Raw genomic sequence first — 24,822 nt, 5'->3', positions numbered from 1 at the left:
AATTATAAGTGAAAGCATAAGTATTTTAAAATAACGTTATAAACCATATTTGTTGAAAAATGTTTACATTGGTTACTGCTCTATGAATTTTACTTCCGGTTGAAACCGAAAGCGGAAAGATGTCTAAATTGTCCCCGCGATCTTCCAGGAAAACAAACCAAAGTGATGCCACAGACGGATTAAAGCAGACTACAATGGGGAACTTCCTAATGGGCTCAAAAAAGGAAAAGAAACCGAGCGTATGTATTTGTTGATTAATGACGTTGACACTAATTTTAGTCAGTATTGCCCCACAGATCAATGGTCAATTTTAACCAGACATTTGGGTCAATGTGATCAGATAATTTACAAGATATCACTTGTCTGTGTTATCGCTTGTATAGTATTTTGAGTGTCATTTATTGAAGGTATACCCTCTTAACATGAATAATGTTATCATTGTTATCTGTTTCTTGTCGGCATTTGATAGAAAAGAAACTAAATGGATTTCAAATATTGCAATTCCCAAACACTTTTTATTTTGATCTGTTGGTACTGTCTATTTTGGTTTTTTTAATCATGCACACTTTATAATAGGCCAAACCTTAGATGAAATACTTTAGTAGATTCAGTTACGTGACATTCCTACAAGTACTAGCTCTGGTCAGTGGTTCAACCCTTTGGCTCGATCGGACTGTAGCATGCTGTATTCCAGAGGATCAGGGTTCAAACCCCAGTGGAGACAATAAGTGTCTTTATTACAATATCATCCTTGTTTTATTGGGTATCTATAATATTTTGAAGAAATAATACGTGACTAGACTGGGATTCAGCCCAGACCTCTCAATCTTTGGTTAGATGCACTCAACCGTGAATGAGCTATCTGGCACTGAGCCAAGGTTCTTTCTCCTAGCAAAAGTCAATTATAATCTGTCAGTTCCAAGGGTTTTCAAGGTACCAATGTAATGGGATGGGAGAAATATTGATGGATCAGATTGGGATTTGAACCTGGGCCCCCTAAAGCTCAAGTACATTGTATGGTGCTTTACCTTCTATTTGAGCCATCTTGTGCCTACATGTCTGCAATGACCATCTTTGGTATAAGATTTAGAAAAGAGAGATACGTTTTATACTTGTGCATGTTGAAAACAGGGTAAATTACATTATGTACATTATTCATTCTCAGTGTAGTCTAAAAAAGCTATATTAGCAACAACACTTCCTACAGGAAGATATTATTCAATAACAACTAATTAGAGTCATCATGCACTTTGGTACCATTTTTTTTTTTTTAATAGATAAAAGTCTGAATACATGGAATAGGTTTAAATTATTTTGAATGTAAATAAACCCTGTTTTATTTCACCTCAATCTCTTCTGTCAGAAATACTGTAAACCAACTATTATTCACGACCACTTTATTTCGCGATTTATCCGAGATGAACTGGTTCGCGGCGACTAATTTCCGCGACTAAACCTTATCAACACCTGTTTCTTTTATTGTCGCGAGAAAAATTCGCGACAGTGAGGCCCTCGCAAACCTCATGAAAAATAAAAGTTGGTTTACAGTAACTCTGCTTTGAAGACAAGGTTGCGAAACATGAATTTCTCATACCCTCCTGATTTATTTTTGCCCATTTCACCCTCAATGTCTATGGGCAAATTTAAGACTGGGTAAAATTGAATGTCTTTAATTATCTCTCTTTAAACAAAACTGTGTCTGGGGGAATTAAAGACAGAGCAAAACTGTTTGCAATGTAGAAGGGCAAAATATTAATAACACAAGGTGAAAGTAGAACCGTTTTAACAAGAGCTTGGACTTTGGGTAGTTGTGTCAAACAGCAATGTGACGTAGGCCTGTCTATTTCATTGCTGGCCACTCAGCCAAAGTTCTGTGAAATGAACAAGATTTGTCTGGCTTTTGAGCTAAGTCTACGCAATCGGTGTATATTTCGCTTGAAACCGCGTCAATTAACTTGTTTTGACGCAAGAAATAGATAGCTACGCTCAACCGAAAGTCCAAGGTCTTGTTAAAATGGTTCTAACTCTGTAAACAGCAATTATTTGATAGAACATGTAATATTCTCTAGAAAATAAAATTTAATTGACCAGGTTTATTTACATTAACATGACTATTAAGGAACATAAGTACTCATTTTTGGGAGTTGATTTTAATCAACTCTCCTATGCAGTTACTCAGACAAACCGAAAGTGAAACAGTGTTTGGACCTCAGCCTAAATCATTGCTGCTGACAAGAATTAGTTCTTGAAAATAATTGATAAATTCGATGTAATGTATGCTAAAGCATTGTTTTTCAAGGAAACTTATTTATAAATACCTTGAAAATAGTCAGATTTTAAATAGTACGAGCAATTTAAATATTTTTTGTAGTCGTATGTATTCCAGAGTTCAATATAGTCTCGTTCAACTCGACGCTCGGCTGTCTCCGTAAATCCTTGTGGGAGATTTACGGTGTCAGCCGAGCGTTTGGTTGAACGAGACTAGAGTTCAATATTGCTTGGATCCATACAATTTTCGAGAAATATTTCTATTACTGATACATAGTTTGATTGAATTAATTTTATCTTTAAATGTTATTTAACATGATTTATATGGAGGTTTCTCGACATTCTTGTCGAAAAAGTCCAAAAAGTCATATTATAAAAATTTGGGTGATTCAAATTAGAAACTACACGTACTTGTCATGCAAAATAACATATCATTGATTTTAAAATAAATAAACATTGACAAAATCAACTCCTGTCTGTTCTTCAGTACTTTGATTTGACAATGCATTAGACAAAGTTCATAAAGCTTGCCATGAGAAAAATATGTATATTTATTTTTTTTTTAAATCTATTTGATGCATGATTTGAATTAGTATTGGTATGGATGAAGTTCTGAATCTCATATCCGTATGATTTTGGGTGTGTACTGATGACAAAAAAAAATATAATTAATAATAAGATCATGATTGCCATGATTGCAGAAGCTACTACTTTGTGTATTATGTGGGTGTTCTAGAACATGTATTAGTGAATTAATTAATGAATCTCCTGTTTTGTATTTTAAGGTCTCTTCCTGGTACATTTGTACATGTTCTAATTTTAGGGTTAAAAGAGCTAAAAGTGGATTACCTTGTCATGCCTGCATGAACAAAGTCTTTAATTGTCCAGGAAATAAAGACAGATAGTGGATTAGCATGAATATACATGTATTTTACACTGGTATTATTGAAACTGTCAAAAAAAAAAAATTAAGTTACAAAAGCAAAAGGAACATGTACATGTAGTTTCCATTTTGATCAAAGATCAGTTACTGTATCAAATTTTACAACTCATAAAAAGGCCTGAAACGCCTGAAATGAATGAATATTAAAACATTATTAAGTATTTACAGTCATTATTTTAGAGCAAAAATATTAATATTTAAAATCAAATAATATACCGCTAAAATAGTATGCACATTTCCAAAAAATTTCTCCATAAAAAATTTAAAAAAGGGGGGTGTAGTATTTGCTTCAGGTAACTTTACTGTTTGATTACCAGTAAGCGTTATTTTATTTTATTGTCTCGATCACAGTACCTACATGTACATGTTTATGTTTCAGAATCTTTGTATTTACCTGTACATGTACTAAGGGCTGTACAATTCAAAATTGACCTAGAGGTGAACTTGTTAATACCGGGCCTTTGGCAATCACAGCAATTATTAAGTGAATTCCCCACAATAAACAGTTAATTGTTTTTGAAGATTGTAGAGATGGAATACACAACCCCCTTTTCTTTAATGACCTGAATCAATTTTATCATCAGAATTCAATTTAGCATGTACATTGTACAAATTTATCATGTTTATAATATATATATACATATTAATTCAGGTCAGCAGAAGAATATTAACCAGTTTTCAATGCATTATGTCGTTGCAGATGAAGAAAAAGAAAAGTGTCCTGGACGATGACAAAACATATTTTTCAGGCTACCGACACAATGATTTAGAACAATACAGACGTGGATACCCAGTAAGTAGCTCACTTCATGTATTCTTGTATTTATATTGAACTATTTTTTAGTTCTTCTAATAAACTATCCTATGTGATTAAGGTTGGTAGGTATATACATGTATAAGGAATTCATCATTGGAAACCAACCACATGTACTGTATACAGGGAAATATTTGCCCCCGTTTTATTTTCGCCCTTGTTGTCAGAGGGTGAATTTAAGACTGGGCGAATTTTATGTTGCAAATAATATCTCTGTTTACACATTGTCAACTGCATCTGGGCGAATTCAAGACTGGGTGAAATTGCTTGCAAGTGTAAAAGGGTGAAAATTACATGGGGCGAAAATAACCCTTTATACAGTATTGTCAATTATTATTACCCTGAACATATGTCCTTGACCTTAGGTCATTTTATGAAGTTCAAAATCATTCATACATTTCTGCATGGCTTTTGTTTTACTGATAGTTTTGTTATGACATGATCGAGTCATAAGCCAGATATAATTATTCCCACACAGACATTTTTCGAAATGAGAAAATAGTATAGTTATAAATTGATATAACTATATTTACATTTTTCAGTGTCTGTCTGGGATTACACTGCAAATCGATTTTGTATCATACAGTCCAATAAATTCAACTGACGTATTGTTGGGGCGCAAGCAGTTAGGATTTGCATAGATTAAAAAAAATGTCAGAAAGTCAAATAAATATGTCAATATTCTAATATCTAATTGTACAATTACTAATATTATATAAATATAAGTAAGAAGAAATTTTTCTTTGAATACATGTATTATGAGATGATAATTTTTGTCAGGGCTTGATAAATTCTATCTTTGGGCTTTATTGGATTTGCAATAACGCCCCAACCAAAATTACATGTATAACCTTATAATACTAAAAGAATGAATCCTTAATTATTCCTTGATTGATAAGTAAAATTATGTACATTTATGGTGTTGTATTGATTTTTTTTTTCATGTCAAATGTTCATTTCAGGGCAAAAAGGATTACAAGGACCTAAAAGACAATTTGAAGTTTTACAAGAATGAATTAAAATCATATCCTGATGGTAAGATTGATAATAACTTCAAATTCTGTGTGATAATATTAAATATAAGATGGTGAAATAAATGCAGTATAAAATTTTTGATAGTTTATGATGTGACCATTTCATGCACTGTCATCGTATTGAAACATGTACATGTAATAAAAATGATAATAATTATTGGAACACCCAGCAATATCCTTGCTGACATTTCTGTGGACATATCTTTTATTTTGACCAGAGTTAGTGTAAAACAATTTGAAATACTCATTTGTATTTTCCAAAGACATTTAGATTTACTACTAATTTCCAGGGTAGTGTCTCCAGTAAAATACTGGGTTATATTTTAGAAATGTGTTTTGTAGGTTTAGAGCCTCAAGATATATATTGTGACATCAAATATCAGTACATGTAGCATGTTGTTCATATCTAGATTTACTTCAGAATTGCAATATCAAGAACTCAAATATCAAGAAAAAAGTAAAAAAGTTACAGCTATAAAGAACTGTTATTCATTTCATGTATAGCATAATCCTTGCATTAATCGATTGAAAATTACTTTATATAACAAATACAATGTGAGGACTATCAAGTGAGAATATATGTAAAAGTATTATTATAATATTAAAATTTAAAACAAATTTTGTACCTACATGTATATATAATAATGATGATACACAGTCATGTATAATAAAGTAAAAGAAATATGTCAGGAAATGATTGAAATAAATGTAATTTTATTTCAATTTTGATATCAATATTCTGGTGAAATTACAAAGATAAAATAATAAGTAAATAATAATAAATTAATAAAATGGAAGTGAACTTTTTTATGTGCATTAATTACACTGCAACTTACATGACAATGACATACAGAAGGGTTTTGTTTCCCACGACACAAACTTGATGGTATTTTAAAATTGTTCATGAGCCTGAAAGATTGTAAATGAGCTTTGATTTGTATTACATGTATTGGCGTTTTATTTCAGGTGACTACATAGAAAATTTTTATAAGGACTGGTGGGGAGACTACGAGAGACTGGAGCGGCATCATGGCTATATTCAGTGGTAACTATGGAGTCCAAGTCACAGTGGACTAATTCATAGAGACTATAATTTCAATTTCAACTTCAATTTCTCTATTGACCAATTAATAATATAAGGGCCCTCAAGGGGCAACATGAAGATTGTACATAAAACATTCAATGTTCATAAAACAATCAATTAACATATACAAGAGGAAAAGAGCTGGATGGTTGAAAGTGCTAGGACAGACATGAACATTTAATTAGTGTATATATAGGGACTCAATATCAGGACTAAGGAAAAAGGCCAATGGGCTGACATAAAATTTTAAAGGCATGCAGTGTGAAAATGCCTGTTGCATGTATATGATTAAGATTTTATTTTTTTTAAATTCAATTTGGTAAAATGATTATTAATTATAATAAAATCAATTTGTTTGGTACCGTAATTCTACTACATGTGTACAATAATTGCAGAAATCAAAGAATTATGCTTTTCCAATAAATGATGAATGTCATCAAAAGGTTATCAGATAAAAAAACATTCAAGTATGTCAACCTTGAACAGTTAAGATGTATATTATAAAATACATAATACGTAACTATTAATGAAAAATATATCAATATCCCATGTCGCAATACTGTAAACATATTACATTTGGCTGTGTAATCTTTTTAGTGTTTTTGGCGGAAAACAGCATCTGCTAAATCAAGTACATCGCTAAATGTTAAATATATAAGTAGATAAATAGGTACATTTAGAAATGCGCTAAATCAAATCCATGCAAACTTGTTGAAATATCATATTTCGCCAAATATTGTATGCGCTAAATATAGTACGATTACAGTATTTTGCCTCAAACAGTTATTGTAAGAGCCTGCTGGGGCTCTTCAAATGACCTGCGCTCCCTAATGTACACTGTATATTTGCAGAAGATTCAATACAAGCTGCTTGCCATTTATTTTACAGGTTGTTTCCGATCAGAGAGTCAGGGATGAACTTCCATGCTCAGGAGCTCCAATGTCATGAAATCAATGTGTGTACAGAATTTTTCTTTCTGCATCTACTTGTATACTTATAAAACATGATGTGATGATCTTGTGGTTATTAGAGCATGTACTACAAAATTGAAAGTTATTTGCATAGGAATATTGATTACAATGTTTTACAAACATTAAAAATAAATTTAAGAGTATATTAAATGTATTTTAATTTATAAACAACTGTAAAAAAATAAATAAATAATAAATCGGAATATATGTAATTAAATTTTGTGACTTTATGAAATTGATATGAATTTATGTTTATATCTACAGGGAATAATGGACGACCCTAAAGCTTTTGAGCGAGTGTTGAAGTCTTATGAAATGATGTTGGACTTCTACGGCATGGAATTAGATAAAAAAACTGGAAGAATTACTAGGGCTGAGAACTGGAAGAGTCGATTCCAACATCTGAATAGGTAATACTACAGAATATTTAAGAAGATAACTATCCAAACTTTTTACATTTCATTTGGAAATTTTACTTGATGATTTGTGCAACACATTTTACCTTCAGCAATTGGAAATTATTCTGAATGAGATCCTTTTAATACTCTGTAAAAAAAAACCCACCAAAAAACAAAACCTTGAAACACATCTTTATACAACAGTTACCTTTCTTTCCTTATTGATTCCTGAGCTTGAACATGCAAGTCATATCTTATATTAAATTGATAGAGACACAAGAAAATTTTAATTTTATAGTTTAAACAGGAGTTTATCTCCCTTGGTTTTTTTGGTTGATCGAGGTGTAGGGGTGTATTCCCTTCAAAGACTCATGCAGTTTTCAGTTTAAACATCCAAAATTAAGGGACATAGTTTGGTTAATAAGAGTATTCTTGCTTCATGTGAGGTATCAATAATGCATATTTATAAACCATTGATGTTTTGTGAGTGATTTGCTCATGAGCATTTACCCATCTGTTGGTAACATCAACAGTCTATCGGGTCAAGATCTTTATTGTTTATCCAACACGAGGAATGAATAATTAAGAATGAAATTGTCTTGATAATTGTTAAAGTTGACTGAATTACTTGTAAGCTATCTAAGTTGCAAAAAGGTAACAACTTTTTTTCACTTGATGGAAAAAGCACATCTATAATTATATCAATTTCATTCATCACATGATATTAAGCATTATTTTCATAGAGAAAAAAAATGATAATTCATTTTTTTTTCATTTACTAATTATTCCTGTGTTAGGTTAAAAAGTTAAAAATAATATCAGACATCAAGTTTTAATTATGTATTTCTGCCTAATGCAGATGGAATATTTATCAGATGAATATTCACATAAGCTGATTCATTTATGCCGTAACACGCATGATGTTGACTTTAAAAAAGCAAAATCACAGAACCCTGTGTAGTCAGCTTATGTAATAAATTATGCTCTACTTTCAAAAAGTTGTCATCTTAACATAAGAAATGAAATTGAGTTGCTGATCTAGTTTCTAAACCCAAAATTGAATTTTGAGGCCTCTTGTATCTCGCTATAGTCTAGAAGTTTGATTTACTGTCAATTTATTAAAGAAAATTCTTGCTCCCTCAGATTTGGCCTTGTATATGCATTGGCAATAAATTATCGCCAATCTGTTTCTTATTCCTCCTTTCAGAGATTGCATACCTTTTTGAGACTTGTAACTGCACAAAAATGAGTACACAGGTTTTCGACTGGTTTTTAAATTGACAACATTGGCCTCTTAAAAAAGCAATAAACAGAAAAATCGATCCTGCTCATTTTCACCTTAGTCATTTATCAAAGTTGCAATTCATTTTGAAGAAATTTGATAAAACGTGGATTGAATAGTGCATTATGTAACTACCATTTACAAGTATTATGTTGTAAATTGCGATCAAAGACGTCAATTACCTAAACAGGTTTCAGATAGTCTTAGAGAATTTGACCTAAGGCGACCCTGAAAATTGAGTGGAATTCTGGGAATTTGGCCTATGGATCAGGAACTACGTTCAATACTCGGTTTCATTTTCTGGATTAAGAAGTTTTTTCGTGCAACTACCATGCACAGAGCAACAATGTTGTACAAATGCTGCATAGTTCTCATGATCCACTTGCCCAAAGTTCAATAAAGGCAAATCACATAATCAAGTTTATCCACGATACTCAGCTATTTGTCAATCAAAATTCGGACTCTTAATCTTGGTTTGAGGCAAGTTCCCGGCAACCTTATAGTATCAATGCTAAATAGTTTTCCACTTCTCACTCTGTGACCATAAATACTGGTACATCCAGATTTTGTAGGTGCTGGAATGTAGAAATTTGATAACAAATCCTTTTATTAGCCCCCCATTTTTTCATTTTGATTCCTGAGTAAAGGTTAGAAAACTGTGAAAAGTAAATGAATAAAATAAAAGTAATTTTTATGAGAAGTTAGATAAGGTCGCAGTGACATACATGTAAATCACCCAAAGCCTTGGGTCTTTTTTCTATTCTTTACTCTAAACCATGGTCCTAAATGCTTAAAAATGTGTGAAAATGCTGATAAAATTGTGAACAGTTGCAAGTTCATGAATATGTAGGTACCAGGTATTTTCTAACAAGCCCTGGTATTTTCACTGTCGTATAATTGCAGAATTTACAAATATAAATTATTTTGAAATTTTAAAGAAAACGTGCATTACACCAACAATTGCATGTTGAATGTATACATGGCTCTTGTGAAATGTACATTGTATAAGTAACTAATTGCTTTGCCTTTGGCATACAGATGTTAACGGAGCCAATCAAGAACTTAATTTAACTTAATCAGTTACGAATTAGGTGCATAGTTTCAAAACCCAGCACCATAAACACTTCGGTGCTTGCCTTTCAGCATGTTGTAAAGTGCACAGTGATAAGATAATATGTATACATGTAGATCTTTGGAAAGAGAAACAATATCTTTCGAATTTCGGTTTCTACGCACAGTACATGAAACTCAATTTTGAATTTATGATAGCGATGCACATAGCCACATTACTTTAATAATCTGTGGACTTTGTAAAGCCCCTGCCTTTAGAAATCAGATTATTTGTTCCTTAGCTGTCAAAACATTGCACAAGTAAGCTAGCTTTAAACCCCCCGCATTACGTGATTGGACCATATATTTATCCTGCATTCGTTCCGATTGGTCTGGATGTCAGAGTGTACATTCCTGAGGTATGAAGAAGGGCTCAAAATTCCAAATTTCAAAATGAATATGTTTTCATTAGAAGTCTTAACCAATGCTTGTACAAGAACTAATTTTTTAATACATACATGTATAAGTGGTAATTGCTTACTAGATGGATAGTTTAATTAAGAACTTCATCTATATTAGTATTAATACTGGTATATAAAAAGCTACACATGTTTATTAGCAAATTAGCTGTACAATTTTTCAGATTCAAAAACTAATTTCCTTAAATGTAAAAATGTTCATAAAAGAATGGACACTGAATTACATCATATCAGTGGGAGTTAACACTTAGTTTACTCAGCCCTATAGTTTAAGAATGTTTATCATCTGACTAAACTCAAACTGTTCTACCAACTCTGGAAACAGGTAGTTAGGGTAAAAATCAAAATATTCAACCTAAAAAAGAATTGGATTGCTAGCTATTTATACTGATTTGATGCATTATTTGAGAAGTAGAAGCAGTTACTATACTAGTTGCGGTGGCTATAGGGGTAGTGTATATAGTTTATAATGGCTTTACGTTTCAGACAGTAGAAATGCATTCTAATAGTACATGTATTGGCAGTATAAGATATGAAATATGCTAAATAGTAACTATTTAGATTAAATAGTTGTAATAGTGCTCAGTGGTAGTATGTAGTAGTATCATAGTAGTTAATAACAAGGTAATGCAATGTAATAGTATATTGTATTGTTTGTATAGTTAGTGGCAGTCGTGGTCAAGTGAAGTAGTAGTAGTATAGTAGTAGTAATGTAGAAACAGGGTCAGCACTATTATAGTAGTAAAATACAATTAAGTTATATTAAGTACATGTACTAACAGTGGTGGTATGAATAGATAAAAATTGGTAGAGAATACTTTGTATTGGTAAAGTTAACCGTATTACTGGTACAAGAACTGATTGTACCTTGTAGTAATAATAGTACAGATAGCTATATTGACAAGTGGTCGTAGTAACATATTTTTCTGAAATCTGAAGACCCTATAATTTATCAACACTTGCAGTCCTTTTACGGAACGCCTTTTAAAATTGACATAGATCTTGCACCGATTGTCCTGCACAGTTTCGCATGTCTCAAAGCGTTTAAAAGGTAAACAGGGTGCACGAATAATATGCCTTTATGCTGGGAAGATATTCTCTATCGTACAGATTGATTATTGATAACATGGCCATTATGAAGTAAACCTATAATTTAGGTGTTTGCCCGTTTAAGCTCCAGCCATGATTTTAACACCCTCTAAAGAAACTGTCTTCTAGATCAAGATATTTCTTGTGTCTTGAAAATTCCAGCGTTTCTTTAGAATAAATTACGTACCACCCAATCATTTAGAAATTTAACCTCGTTCTGAAACCCAGCATTTCACAGACATATTGCCCAGTGTCATGGCTGTTGGTATGCCCTTTGATTTATGTACTTTTGATGTTTCATTTTTTAAGTGCAAAATACAAGCAACTTCATTGCCTCGTTTTGAGACCTTGGAAGAGTCTGCTTTGAAGTTTTACGCCCTAACGTGACAATAACCAAACTAAGTGTTATATAAGGACTTCTGCGCAGACAATCACCTCCTCAATGTAGGGTGGATCTTTTTTCATGCTTGCCAAACACACAGGTGCATAAACGCCTGCTTTCCCTCGTGTTGACTTTTAATTAACATTTTTTGTGGTTCGTCATGTCTCTAGGTGCAATGAAGTACCGTGTAAAAATGTCCGAAAACTTCAAGATTTGTATTGCATGTAATAGTTAATGTTCAATTCCAACATACCACACATGCTTCTATTGCGACAAGAACGATCTCAGAAACTATTGTCACTTCTCCGCCCAATGTACAATGTAGTTTATATATAATCATCTAAATAATATGATTTAAGTTTTCTTCCCTATGATGGTGGTAGTGAGTTGCAAGTTTGCTAGTGAGTTGTGAAATTAATTGTTAAGTTAAAAATAAATGTAGCACAGTATTGAAGAATAATTTATTTTCATGTGCCTGATAACGCGGCGAGTGTCGGTTTCCTTAGCCCCTTGTAAAGGTGTAAATTCAATATTTGTCCGTGATTAGAGGTATCTCAGTGCCACACGCGCAGTGACAAATGCACGGCCGTCTGCGCCAACGATAAACTTTCTCCCTCCTTTTACATAGAGGGTTTTGTCGAGGTTCTCCTCTGGCTCCAGACCCCGCTAAGAGACGTTCGAATTAGGCGCCATTTTTGAAAGTGTCCTTGTGAAATACACGATAATAGTGAGTTACTGTGACATCCGATGTTTATTGATCTGTTCGAGAGAAAGAAAGTTATCAACTAGAACTAATTTCAGTAACTGTTTTATTCCTTAGTCAATGGTTAACGTCCAATTACCGAGGAATCATTTGACAAGGAAATACGTCATAATGCTAATTTACGCATGCTTAAAAGATTACAAGATAACTTTATAAGTTTGAAGCTCAGTGAAACTGTTTGCACACTTTTAAATCTTGGTGTGGAAGTTTGACATCATGATTCATAGTGAAAGATTTATTAGTAGCTCTTATATTTCAGTAAATATTGAACTAATAAAATAGTACGACTTTGCATATTTAGCAATATTTTTTTTTAATAAAAAACTAAGATCGAATAGATCGAACTCAGTCGGTGTTTGCAAAATGTGCATTATCTTTTGAACATTATACTTTTCACTTTCTATGCACTTTCATACCACTAATTGCATAACTTATAAAATGACCCATGCGAAACGCGTAACTAGGGGAGAAGGATAAAATGTGTATAGCTCCAACTATTTCCAACAACTTCCAGTGTATTGGCTTTGACGACCAATCTGTTTAAATGGTTGTGGAAAGCCCACACAGTTTTGCATGACATAAACATTTCAAAGACGCAGAGATGGCAACAAAACTTTGTGTAAAGCCAAACGGATACCGAAACACGAACAAACTAGCTTATCAACCCAGATAAAACTGCAATTTGCACCTCTTTGATGACTAACCTTCTTTGTATAAAAAGTCAACCTCAGTTATCGCAAGAAATCGTGTCTGGGTAATCATTGCCTGACCTCTGTAGCTAGAATAGGTGCAATGATTCACAACTATACTGTGATATGACCACCTTTACTTTTACATGGAGTGGTTAGGACAATGACCCCCACCCCACCCCGTTTTAATGTGTACTTTTGTAGCTGACCAAACATGTAAGTGTACATGATATTCTTGATAAACTCAAAATAAAACAGGATATCAAATACCAAAGAATGCATGTATGTTTTTTGACTTTTAAATTTTAGATACATTTGTTGTCCACTATTATTAAATTAATATAGTGTAATTATTTAGTGCAATGCTTTGACTTTAAGTTCAGATAAAACGATGCAAAAAATATTCTTATCATACTTAAACGATTTGTTCTTGAATGTTTGAAAGGATTTCGTCCTTATATGTTATTTAATCTCAATATACAAAAGTTGCATCAAAAGAAATGACAAGAAGGCACTTTGTACACACGAACGTAACACGCACATACCAAGCATTGCATAAGTAGGATGCCTTTTTGGTTACTCATAGATCAATAAGATAAGTCTTCTAATCCCGAAGTGTTCGTATTCAATAATAGCTATCTGATTTGTTTGTTTAGGTAGTGCAGGATTTACTAGCGCTGCAATACTTTGTGGGGGAGAGAACTGGAGAGCCATCGAACGTGTTCAAACAAACACTTCTCGAATTCTTCCGTAGAAATATATGTACTTAGTGCATACCTATAGATTTCCTTTACTTTCGGCCGCTTGTGCACTATTTTTGTGTACTAGATCAGCAAATTGACAGTGTTTTTCTAGTTAGATCCCAAATTTTCTCAGACAGTTAAAATACTGTGTATATTCTTAGAGTTATTTTCAATGTCAAAATACATGTAAAAAAACTATATCAAGAAAAGTTACATGTATGTAAATGTAAATAGTTAAATGAAAATATGTGGCGGACTAATCAGTTACACTTCTAATTAACTAAAAATTAAGGGCGCTTCCATGAATCAAATGATGTTTCTACATGTGAGTTTCACTTGTCTTTTGTAGGTCATATCATAACTATTTACGGATAACCAGAATCCTGAAGTTCCTTGGCGAGTTTGGCTATGAGAACTACAAGCGTCCTTTTGTAGAGTTTGTTCTGGAAGAAGCAATGGAACATGGAACTTTAATCAACACACTGGAGAGCTGTGTGAGGTACTGGCTAGAAACCATTAAATCCGAGAAAGACCGGGAGGAACTTAAAGACTATGTCCGAAAAATAGAGTCGGGTTACAATTCCCCGGATGTTGAAGCAGATGACCCAGAATTGGTTTCGAGTAGAAAAGTGGATAAAATGATTGAAAAATCAAATGAAAATCAAAAAGAGTTTTCTAAAAAGAACGGTTCTGAGGAAGATTTAGATGAAGCTTCAAACGCGGAATGGAAAAGAAAAGAGGAGGAAATGAAAAAGAATTCACAGAAAGAAGGAAAGGAAAAGTCAGATAGCGAAGCTTTAGAGCCCGAGAAAAAGAATAAGGCTGATACCGGTGGTACCGGCGAAAAGCTGGCTAGGTCAGACAAAGAGCAAAAGGATGTGGATAGACTGTTAAAAGATGAGGAAGAAAGAATGAGAGCCTCTAATGCTAGAAGGGAAACAGCTATGGAAGAAGAAATGGAAACAGCAACGGAAAGAGGCAATGCAGGGACGGGAATTAATCCTTCCGAGATAGATAGAAAAGAAACGCCTATGGAAGAAGGGAAAGATACTACAATGGAAAGAGACTGTGCAGGGACTCGAATAAATCATTCCGAGGTGGACACAAGTCGTCTGACTGGTGAGGACCAACGTGATTCTTAGAGGACACTTGAGAATTCTCCAAGTCCAGTGTGAAATCATTGTACGCGCATTGTTACAACGCACTTTGAAAAAAAAATATATTCAAATTGCGTTGATTTGGTCTCAGAATTAAGGCAGTTTGAAAAAAAAATTAAAGTGCGTAATTTTTTCGAAGTGCGTTACCACGGCGCATATATCATAAGAAAAAAAAGAATCGATATTGTCATGCAGCATTTGTACAGTAATATCATGTGTAGGAAATTCATTAAGAGATACTGATTATTAATTGCACAACTTGTGGATGAGTAGAGAATGAGAAAATAAATTCGATTCAAAATAAGTACAATGGAGACCTACTAGCAATGTTACCAAACTTAGAATGTTCTTTGAACGCGTCACACTTTTTTAAATACTATGTTCTCAACTGTGAAAAGGATGATGTGTAGTTATATCACATATACTTTATGTCTGTGTGTAAATCAATTATTTAACTGTTCTTCGTAAGTAGTGTTGTTAACTTCACAAAACGCAGATAAAGATAGTATTTTGTAAGTACATGTAAATATTTGCCTTGCCACTTGGAGAAACGATAATTTTTTTTATATTGCCCGATGCTGAGTACCGTCATCTATTTATACTGTTCCAGAAAATATTTTATTTAAGGTGGTATGGAGCACCATGAGATCTCAATGTAGGTGAAAGTCTAACATATTTAAAATTCTTTTAAATTAACCTCTTTGCGGGTTTCAAACTCATGTCGTACATAGAACAGTAGCATACGCTTTAACTGATTGCGTAACACTGTTTGATATACATTAAAATTGTGAAAGAAAATCTCAATATATGAAGTAAATGTAAATTTTATAATTGCTTATTTCGTTAAAGTACTTGTCTCCTAACTCCTTCTTCCATTGGACTTCAGTAAGCGGGATCTGCCCAATGGGCGCCTCCATCCTTTACTGGTTTTGTAGAATTGTACGTGACTGCATGAGCTGTTTGGCGGTAAATTGTTAATAAAACAGCATACTTTATAGGAGGTGGAGGGTGTTTGGGGTTAAGATCACTATATCGTGACTATTCGGTGTAAGAAAGTGACCCTGCCCTACAGTAATGTTGTGCCCTGCCTCTAGGTAAACAATGATGAAGAATTTGTTTCTACATGAAGTTAGACCAAGAATTAGCTCCAAAAACGTCAAACTGAAATTGTGTTGTTTGATTTGGAGGCAATAATACAAGCTCTCGGAGATGGGGTTAATGGTTGAGGTCAACAGGCCCTAGCGACCTGAAGGAACAAAGGCATGAGATTAAATGGTAACGTACACATATTTGTTTGATTAAAGGTAATGTTTTGATAAGTTTACGCAATTTTCTACAACGAAATCCAGTTAACGCCGTGTGTATGTAGGGACTTGTCACAATTTTAAAAGACTTTCGGACCGATTTAGAAGGCTTGATAAATATTTGACCAATTTAAAAAAAAAAAATCATTTTTGGCTTTCAACCTGCTCCGAAATCTTCACATACTATCCCACGAAGGCACCCCAAAGACACGTACGCTAGTTCAGTAAAACTGCATTCTACACTGTTAGTGAAGAAATATAAAAGGCCCATAGGCCACATCGCTCATCTGAACGCCATTTCGAACTTTGATCAAGTAATATAACGAGCTTTACATATTTTTCTACTTTTATCTAATATTTTAATTTCATCTTAATTCGTTGCATGAACACTTATTTTCGCGTAATATCGAATAGCATGGTGTATCAATTGATTATATTATTTCATATGACAATTTTCGTACACAAGGTGTTATACTATGATTTAAACTTAAAATTTCTTCTAATAAAAATATTCAATTTTATTTTACCGAATAATACGCTATATTTTCATTGATAGTATACTAGTACATTGTATGCATTTCTTTTTTAAAAAGTATATTTCATTTGTGGCCTCTTTTGGATCCCCTGGCCAGGGTTAACGGTGAGAATAAGCTCAAAAACCATTATGACCCTGAATGAAAACACTTATGAAGATGATTATAAAGATACATGTACTAAACTGATATTCTCAAACATCATTTTTTTTGGGGGGGGGGGGGGGGGGGGGGCAAAGTCCAACCAAGACCAATTGATAATTGCAATGCCAGATACTGGCGGAAAAACTTGCGTACATGCAACATATAGATACTTTTGATTTTTTGTAATTTCTCAATAAATTGTGAAGAATCGGAACGATTTTTGGGGACGGAAAAAATCAGTTAATTTAAATTTGTTTCAAGTACATAAATCGTCATACACTCGTTAAAATTCATCTAGAAAAGAAATAACTAAATTTAAAAACATTTATATGACATAAACCGTTAAGGTGAAGATGCTATGTAATCAAACAAATGATGCATATTTTATCTTATTGTATTTCATTTATAACTACATTTTAATCCAAATTGTTAATATTTTTTGCAGTTAATGTGAATTAACCTTTATCATCAATAATAATATATCATCAGATTCTTAGAGTTCATTTGGTTCATTGCTGTAGGAGTTTCTCAATCTCCTGCTGGATCTGTTCGGCCGTTAGGGTGCTGTTAGGATCTCCATTTTTTGCTTTAGAGTCTCTCTTCTCTGCTTCACCGTCCTTGCTGGCTGTATCCTCTCGTTTGTTCAGCCCGTCTTCCTTGGGTGTTAGATCCTGTAGCTCGTCTATCAGTTTGTTCAGGTTTCCGGCATTGTGTCCCTCTGCTTTTGATGCTGATCTTGACGTTTTGTCATCGCTTTCTTCTGATACATCTTCCTCTTTATTGCTAACTTCGCTGTCATCTGCCTCCGCCTCTCTGCTTGAAATTTCATCGTCATCTGAATCTGCGTTCCTTATTTCAATATTGTTGTTTTTATCATCTTGAAAATCGATAACATTGTAATCATCTGCACTAGCATCACGTTTTGTTTCATCTTCAATATCCTCATCATTGACATCCTCCTCCTCGTTAACTTCATCATCGACGTTCCGCGGGGCTCTGTTAATCAACTGAGAAGAGGTATCTCTTTTCTGAACGTTGGTTGATCTTTTAGACTGTGCTGTAACATCTATATCTGTGTCCAAATCATCATCATCTACATCTACTGTGGCCGTTTCTCTTTTTTTGTCATCTTCCCTTTTATTTAAATCATCCTCATCATCATCATCTCGTTTCTCTTCGTCATCCTCATCATCATCTTTTTTTTCCAATTCATCATCATCATCATCTTCCCGTTTATCTTGATCATCATCATCGTCATCATCATCCCTTTTCTCTAGATCCTCATCATCGTCATCATCATCATCATCATCCCGTTTTTCCAAATCCTCGTCATCATCATCATCATCCCGTTTTTCCAAATCCTCATCATCATCGTCATCATCATCCCGTTTCTCTAAATCATCATCGTCATCATCATCCCGTTTCTCTGAATCATCATCGTCATCATCATCCCGTTTCTCTAAATCCTCCTCCTCCTCCTCATCATCATCATCATCATCATCCCGTTTCTCTAAATCCTCATCATCGTCATCATCATCCCGTTTTTCTAAATCCTCATCATCGTCATCATCATCCCGTTTCTCTAAATCCTCATCATCGTCATCATCATCCCGTTTCTCTAAATCCTCATCATCGTCATCATCATCCCGTTTCTCTAAATCCTCATCATCATCGTCATCATCCCGTTTCTCTAAATCATCATCATCATCGTCATCATCCCGTTTCTCTAAATCATCATCATCACCCGCTCCCCTCTTGTTGGCCTTTTCAGCCTCCTCAATGCTATCCTCTATCTTCTCGTCTTCCCGTTTATCTAGGTCCAATTCGTTTTCTTTCTCAGTATTGGTATTTGTGTCTCTTTTCACTGCTTCATCCAACTTTTGATCTTCCTTAAAAAAACAAAGAGCATAGATTTACACCACAGAACATCTGTAAGTATTTAGGCAATTTTATAGATTCAAAGTTGCTCCCAGCCTTAGATTTGAATTTCTGTGTTTGCTGGCTGAGAATGGTTTTTTCTCGATGCCTTGGAAATATAGACTACACCCCATGTTTAGGAATCTACGCATTTTTTTTAGCGTACAGCCGTACATCAGGACTATGAATAATTCTAGTCATTAGTCAAAAGGAGTATGTCAATATCATTGCGTTTGGTTTCATTATTTTTATTTTACTTTTCCTAGTTGTCAGTATACTCTTAATATTTTCTTTTCTAAAGATTCAATACATGACATGCCGACAACAATTTTCATGTACATGTAGTCAAACAAATTCTCTGTTTTGAAACGCCCCCTCTATCGCTTCGGGTTTCAATACACATCCATAAATACAAATTATTGCATTGCAAACGACATGAAAAGTACCTGGATGAAAATGTTGAAAAAGTGTGCAATAAGTCTGGAGAAAAATTATTTCGAAAGAATAAAAGATGTTAGATTTTCCCATTTTAAATTCCCTTAAGGTCAAGATCTAGTAAATGATTCCAGACTGTCTTTTCGGTGCTAGAACCATTTTGACGTCATAATTTATTTGATGAAAATGATCGTTTAAAACATGATTTTTCATTTTGTTTACCAAAGAAATAAGCACCGGTACACCCTATAATGGCATATGAAACAAAGATATTGTTATGAAGCATCATTAAAAGAGTTCATATCTTGAATTTCATAAACCTGTAGGCACCTTTCATTTACTAGATCTTGACCTTAAGAAACGTATTTTTGCTCTTGTGATTGTGAATTTCTCCGGGTATAAGAAGGAAACTTCTTAGAATATTTGCCATATAGGACTATATCTCGAATTGAATAGTAATTGAAAAGTAAGGGTATTTATTGGGGAAAAAATCAACAACAGGTGATGTAAACGAGTAACTATTTACAGAACAATCTATAACAGGCTCCATAGCGTGAATACTAAAGTCCATATCCGATTTATTTTAAACAATCAGTTTTTAACTTAATAAATCGAGGTCAATCACTCTAAACCTTGAAATAGTCTAGGTAGAATGACTTATTTAGGACGTTGTTAAGGTAGTCCTATACTCGGCACTAAATGGGCTCAATCTTTAAAAGCTTAGCTTTAAATGATAAATATACATTCTAGCAATACATATACAAAAGAAAATATGTATGTTTACATGCTAGTTTGTTTGTTATCACCTCTCAGATGGGTGTACCCCCGAGCGAAAATTATGGACAGTTATGAAATTTGCCAGACGTCCGTTTTTCCTAAAAATAATTACCAATTTTGGGAAAATTAGAACTGAACATACAAAATAGAGTATAAATATTTATTTAAACCATATCTCATCAATAATTTTGCGCAAATTTTTGTTAATAAGTACGCTTTATGGACCTGATGTATCAAAAGAGAATACAAAAAATGCAATGCTAGTATCGCGTTTGGTAATTTTTTTACTATTTTATGGACTCAAACTTAAATTCATGGTGTTTATTCTATAGATTGACATCTTAGAAAAAAGATTTGGTAAAATAAATTATATGTTGACGGATAACTTTTCACGCTATAAGCTCTAAACCAAGTAGACCCTGACGAAAAAATCCGTAAAAATCACATTTTCTGCCTAGATCTGTCAACAATGATAGATATCATTTAAAGATTAATTAATTGACGATTGATTAAATTCGAAATAGCTTCTGTCTCTAAATATAAACCGGTTTTAGTAAAAGATAGAGAAAAATTCGGGGGGGGGGGGGATGGTCAAAATAAAGAAGATATATTAAGCATACCTGAGATCCTGGTTAATCAGAAACTTCGTCTTTCATTTTACTTTAACAGAATCGAATTTCTCAACATTAATAAGTTCTTTCTTTCATAGAATACATATATATTACCGTTCTAATTGCTTATTATTGCCATTGTTTACAACAGCGATGTAGAGCAAAATCAATACCGGGTATCAAAAACGCTTTGTAAAAGTCGAACCAATATTGTAAAATCCGTATTATGACGTAGTGCGATACTCGGACTACTTTAACTCAGGGTTTGAGTTCTCAAGATCGGATTGTTATAAAGTTCAATATCATGAGTAAAATTTGCTCTATTACACAAAATATGTTAATGAAATGATTAATTATTGACTTTACATTCGATATATATTCGATATATATCTTTTCTATATTATGCAATTATGCTCAAACAAAATAGGACTTCTAGCAAAACAGATGAAAATTTTCAGATTTTGTTTTTCACTGAATTTTTCACTGAATTAGTTTTGGCCATATCTCAAAATTGTATCATTGACCTTAGATAAATTGTATGTCAGCAGAGCTAGATTAAGTTGTTTTAATGTTAATATAAATGTTTAAGCATTGTCATCATTTAGTTTTTTTAGTTAATTCAAAAAGGGACAGGGATTTGAAAACTGATAGAAGAAAAACTGGAATATTTATAAAAATTGCGAATGAAAACTTTGCTTTGTCTCCATTTAGTCAGTGTCATTGCCATTCATAAACTGTATTTCATTTTTAAAAGTGTTTAATTAATTTGTATTATTTTTACAAAATCTCTATCATAGTGTAATTTTTGTAGGTATTTTCTTAAATTGGCCTACTTATATGAAAGTAAAAAATAACACTAGGTTTATAACACACAATACATGGTTTTTTATTATCATCAGTGAAATTTTTTTTTTATTCTGAGTAATCGTAATCCTTATAGGGTTTTTTTTCAACCCACTTTAACAATATCATAATTCTTAAACTATATTTCTTAGAACTTTTAAACGGGGTTTTATTATACTTGCCGGCGATTTGGTATGTTCTGATACGCAGGCAAATTCCCAATATTATTAAAAATACGTTTGAACGTGTTCTTTTAAAAAAAAGCTCATCAGTTTTTTTTTTAAGAAATGAAAAATAAAACATTTTTGAGCAGCCAGCACGCGCAATGCTTATTGTTGCGCTTCATTTGTACGACAAACATCATAAAAATATCTTTAACTATAGTCTGTCCCAAGATATTTTTGCTGCATATTTGAACGACTTTTAATAAAAATACACATATCTGTGACTGAAGTGCAATTAAAATCGATGGAAGGAAAAATTCCCAAGATAACTTCATTCACACATTATCATTTTTCCCTCGTAAAAATTCACAGGAACGAAAACAGATTTCCTACGGAGATTTATAATGGAGAATGTTGACATCTTTTCTCCATTCGGAAATACTCGGGACCCCTCGCGCAATTTTTCACGTTATCATCCGGGCGTCTACATCTCCTTAGCAATGGAAAAACCTCGTAGACTTTATTTTTAGCCGTGTACTGATACCCGACAAGCTAGAGGGGGCGTTTCAAAGGGGAAATCTTGGGATTTTTTCATACTATTGAATGAACATAGTCTGAACCAAGAGGTATTTATAAATATTGAATAATTTAAGAAAGTATGCGGCAAAAATATCTTGGGACAGACTATAATAAAACTATAACCCCCCTTCCTTTCACAATATGCTTGATGGCATTTCCAGTTTTTATTTTGAGTTACTTCCCTTTGACTTTACAGAACATAATTACCTTACTGACATCATCAACAGGAGACAGATCAGAGTTACGGACTTCTCGGACGGAATCTAAAATGAAGAAATAATAGCAGTTATATTCCACTGAGGAACGTGATTAAATTTATACAGCCAGATAAAAGTAAAAAAAAATTAAAACCTGCATATTTCGTAATTTTTTGGAATCCAAAAGTATAAATGTGATTATTCTGGATTAAATGGATGTTCTGCATTTTTTCTCTTTAGAAAAGGGTAACTCTGTATGGTTATATTACGCACAGGATATCACTGTCGGGTCATTGGATTTTAAACATAATTATTTTTAATTTTGCTTTACAATTTACATGATATTCTCTTTAATTCTGTAAATGAAGTCTGATTCAAAAGACATTTCATCACTTATGACAACATCTGTAGTACAGTAAAGAGGTGAAAAAAGAAAACAAAGCAGAAAACGGCAATTAAAAGTACTGAGAGAAGATTACTTAAAAATCATTATTTACAATACCGTATCTTAGAAAAATAACTTTACTGGAACGCCAGTACGTGAAATGTAGTTGAATCGAAACTTCCCAACAAAAATACGTTACTTGACCGGGCCACCATCTTAGGGGAAACTTATAATTATTTCTTTTTTATTTACATTTCAATGAAACCGTCATTTTTCACAGCATTGTTAAAAAAGTGACAAATTTTTGAAAAGAGTAGATTAACATATTTTGAATAAGCCTTATTTTCTATAAAAGTTTTTTGGCATAATATCAAAATATTTTTTCAATCTTCTTTTTCTAATATTTGGAATAATATAACAATCCAAAAGAAGATTTATCGCCTTGCACATTACAAAAGATAATTATATGTAGCATACAGTAGAGCTCTGAACAATCAAAATGCTGTGTTTGAAATACTAATTTTACAAATGATTGAGTTGTCAAAAAACAATTTCAATCAATACAGTGCATGTCAAATCTGCTTCAACCTAACAAAAACAACAACATAAAACCTTTTGAGAATAATTCTTGTTTCAATGAAATATATGGGGAAAACAGTTTGGCACGCAACTGTACGTTTTACAGGGTCTTTCGACTTTGTGTTGGGAAGGGGTCGAAGAGGATGTGGGGTGTAGATGCTATTGCATATTTTGTAAAATCCTAAAAAATATTAAAAGAGTTCCCAGTGTAACTAGTGCTATTTTTTTATAAAGTACATTTGTAATACGAATTTGTTCACTTTTTTATTTATAGGCATATAGAATTTAAAACCATCACACAAGTATTTAAATAACTCAATCTGTTTGTAAAATATTTTCAAATGGGTGAAATTTTTGATAGCAAAACTTTAACATACTGTGTAATACAATAAAAATAATCAAATCCTTGCATTAACTTTGTGTACTAAGACAACATTATGTTGTTATGTCGTCTGCGTAGCGAATCCCTTATCTCACCGTGAAATACATTTGTTCACTTCTTTATTTATAGGCAAATAGAATTTAAAACCATCACACAAGTATTTTAATAACTCAATCTGTTTGTAAAATATTTTTAAATGGGTGAAATTTTTGATAGCAACACTTTAACATACTGTAATACAATAAAAATAATCAAATCTTTGCATTAACTTTGTGTACTAAGACAACATTATGTTGTTATGTCGTCTGCGTTGCGAATCCCTTATCTCACCGTGAAATTCAAGCATTTTACTTACCGTAGGGAGGCAATTGTGGTCCATCGACATTTTCTTTTTCAAGGGGTGCAGCGTAAACTGCAAACAAAATCACACATGCGAACAAATAAGTGAAATTGAATGAGCGACCCATCGTTGAAACACTTCAGCAAGTTTGCAGGACCGATAGAAAATGACGTCACAACGAAAAGTGACGTCATAAAATGTTAACATCTCCCGGACTTAGGATTCACTTATTTTCCTTCTTGGTGACGGATTAGAAATCGCGATTCGTAATAAAACAAGGTTTCTTGGGACCCGATGAAGCCAAAATCTTGAAAAAGGGAAAAAAAGTCAAGTAATTTGTTTGTTTTTTTGCCGTGATTAATAATAAGAAATTAAAAAAATCAAAGACTTTGATTTCTTTTAAAGACTTCAAATATGACTTAATCATAACTGTAAGCGGTTTAAATTTTACCGGCACTACATTTGTTTAATTAATAACTATCAAAG

At 32.9% G+C, this 24,822-nt stretch overlaps 2 protein-coding genes across 2 annotated transcripts; one reads left to right on the top strand and one right to left on the bottom strand.

Annotated features, from left to right (window-relative positions):
* Positions 1 to 82: 82 nt before the first annotated feature.
* LOC128181186 (opioid growth factor receptor-like protein 1) lies at positions 83 to 15,456 on the top strand. Its single transcript, XM_052849494.1, has 7 exons — positions 83 to 239; positions 3,912 to 4,004; positions 4,988 to 5,060; positions 6,026 to 6,104; positions 7,032 to 7,098; positions 7,379 to 7,524; positions 14,339 to 15,456. Exons 1-7 carry the CDS (start codon positions 120 to 122, stop codon positions 15,129 to 15,131), a joined length of 1,371 nt encoding a protein of 456 aa, XP_052705454.1. The 5' UTR covers positions 83 to 119; the 3' UTR covers positions 15,132 to 15,456.
* Positions 15,457 to 17,272: 1,816 nt separating this feature from the next.
* LOC128193153 (protein PFC0760c-like) lies at positions 17,273 to 24,523 on the bottom strand. Its single transcript, XM_052866438.1, has 3 exons — positions 24,352 to 24,523; positions 22,661 to 22,716; positions 17,273 to 19,016 (listed from the first exon to the last, which is right to left on the bottom strand). The coding sequence occupies exons 1-3, from the start codon at positions 24,461 to 24,463 to the stop codon at positions 17,637 to 17,639; spliced, it is 1,548 nt and encodes a 515-aa protein (XP_052722398.1). The 5' UTR covers positions 24,464 to 24,523; the 3' UTR covers positions 17,273 to 17,636.
* Positions 24,524 to 24,822: the final 299 nt, after the last annotated feature.

Source organism: Crassostrea angulata, chromosome 1, assembly GCF_025612915.1.
Source record: "Crassostrea angulata isolate pt1a10 chromosome 1, ASM2561291v2, whole genome shotgun sequence".
Classification (NCBI taxonomy): domain Eukaryota; kingdom Metazoa; phylum Mollusca; class Bivalvia; order Ostreida; family Ostreidae; genus Magallana; species Magallana angulata.
The sequence above is the reverse complement of the archived record's forward strand: the minus strand, read 5'-3'. Positions and strand labels throughout refer to the sequence as shown.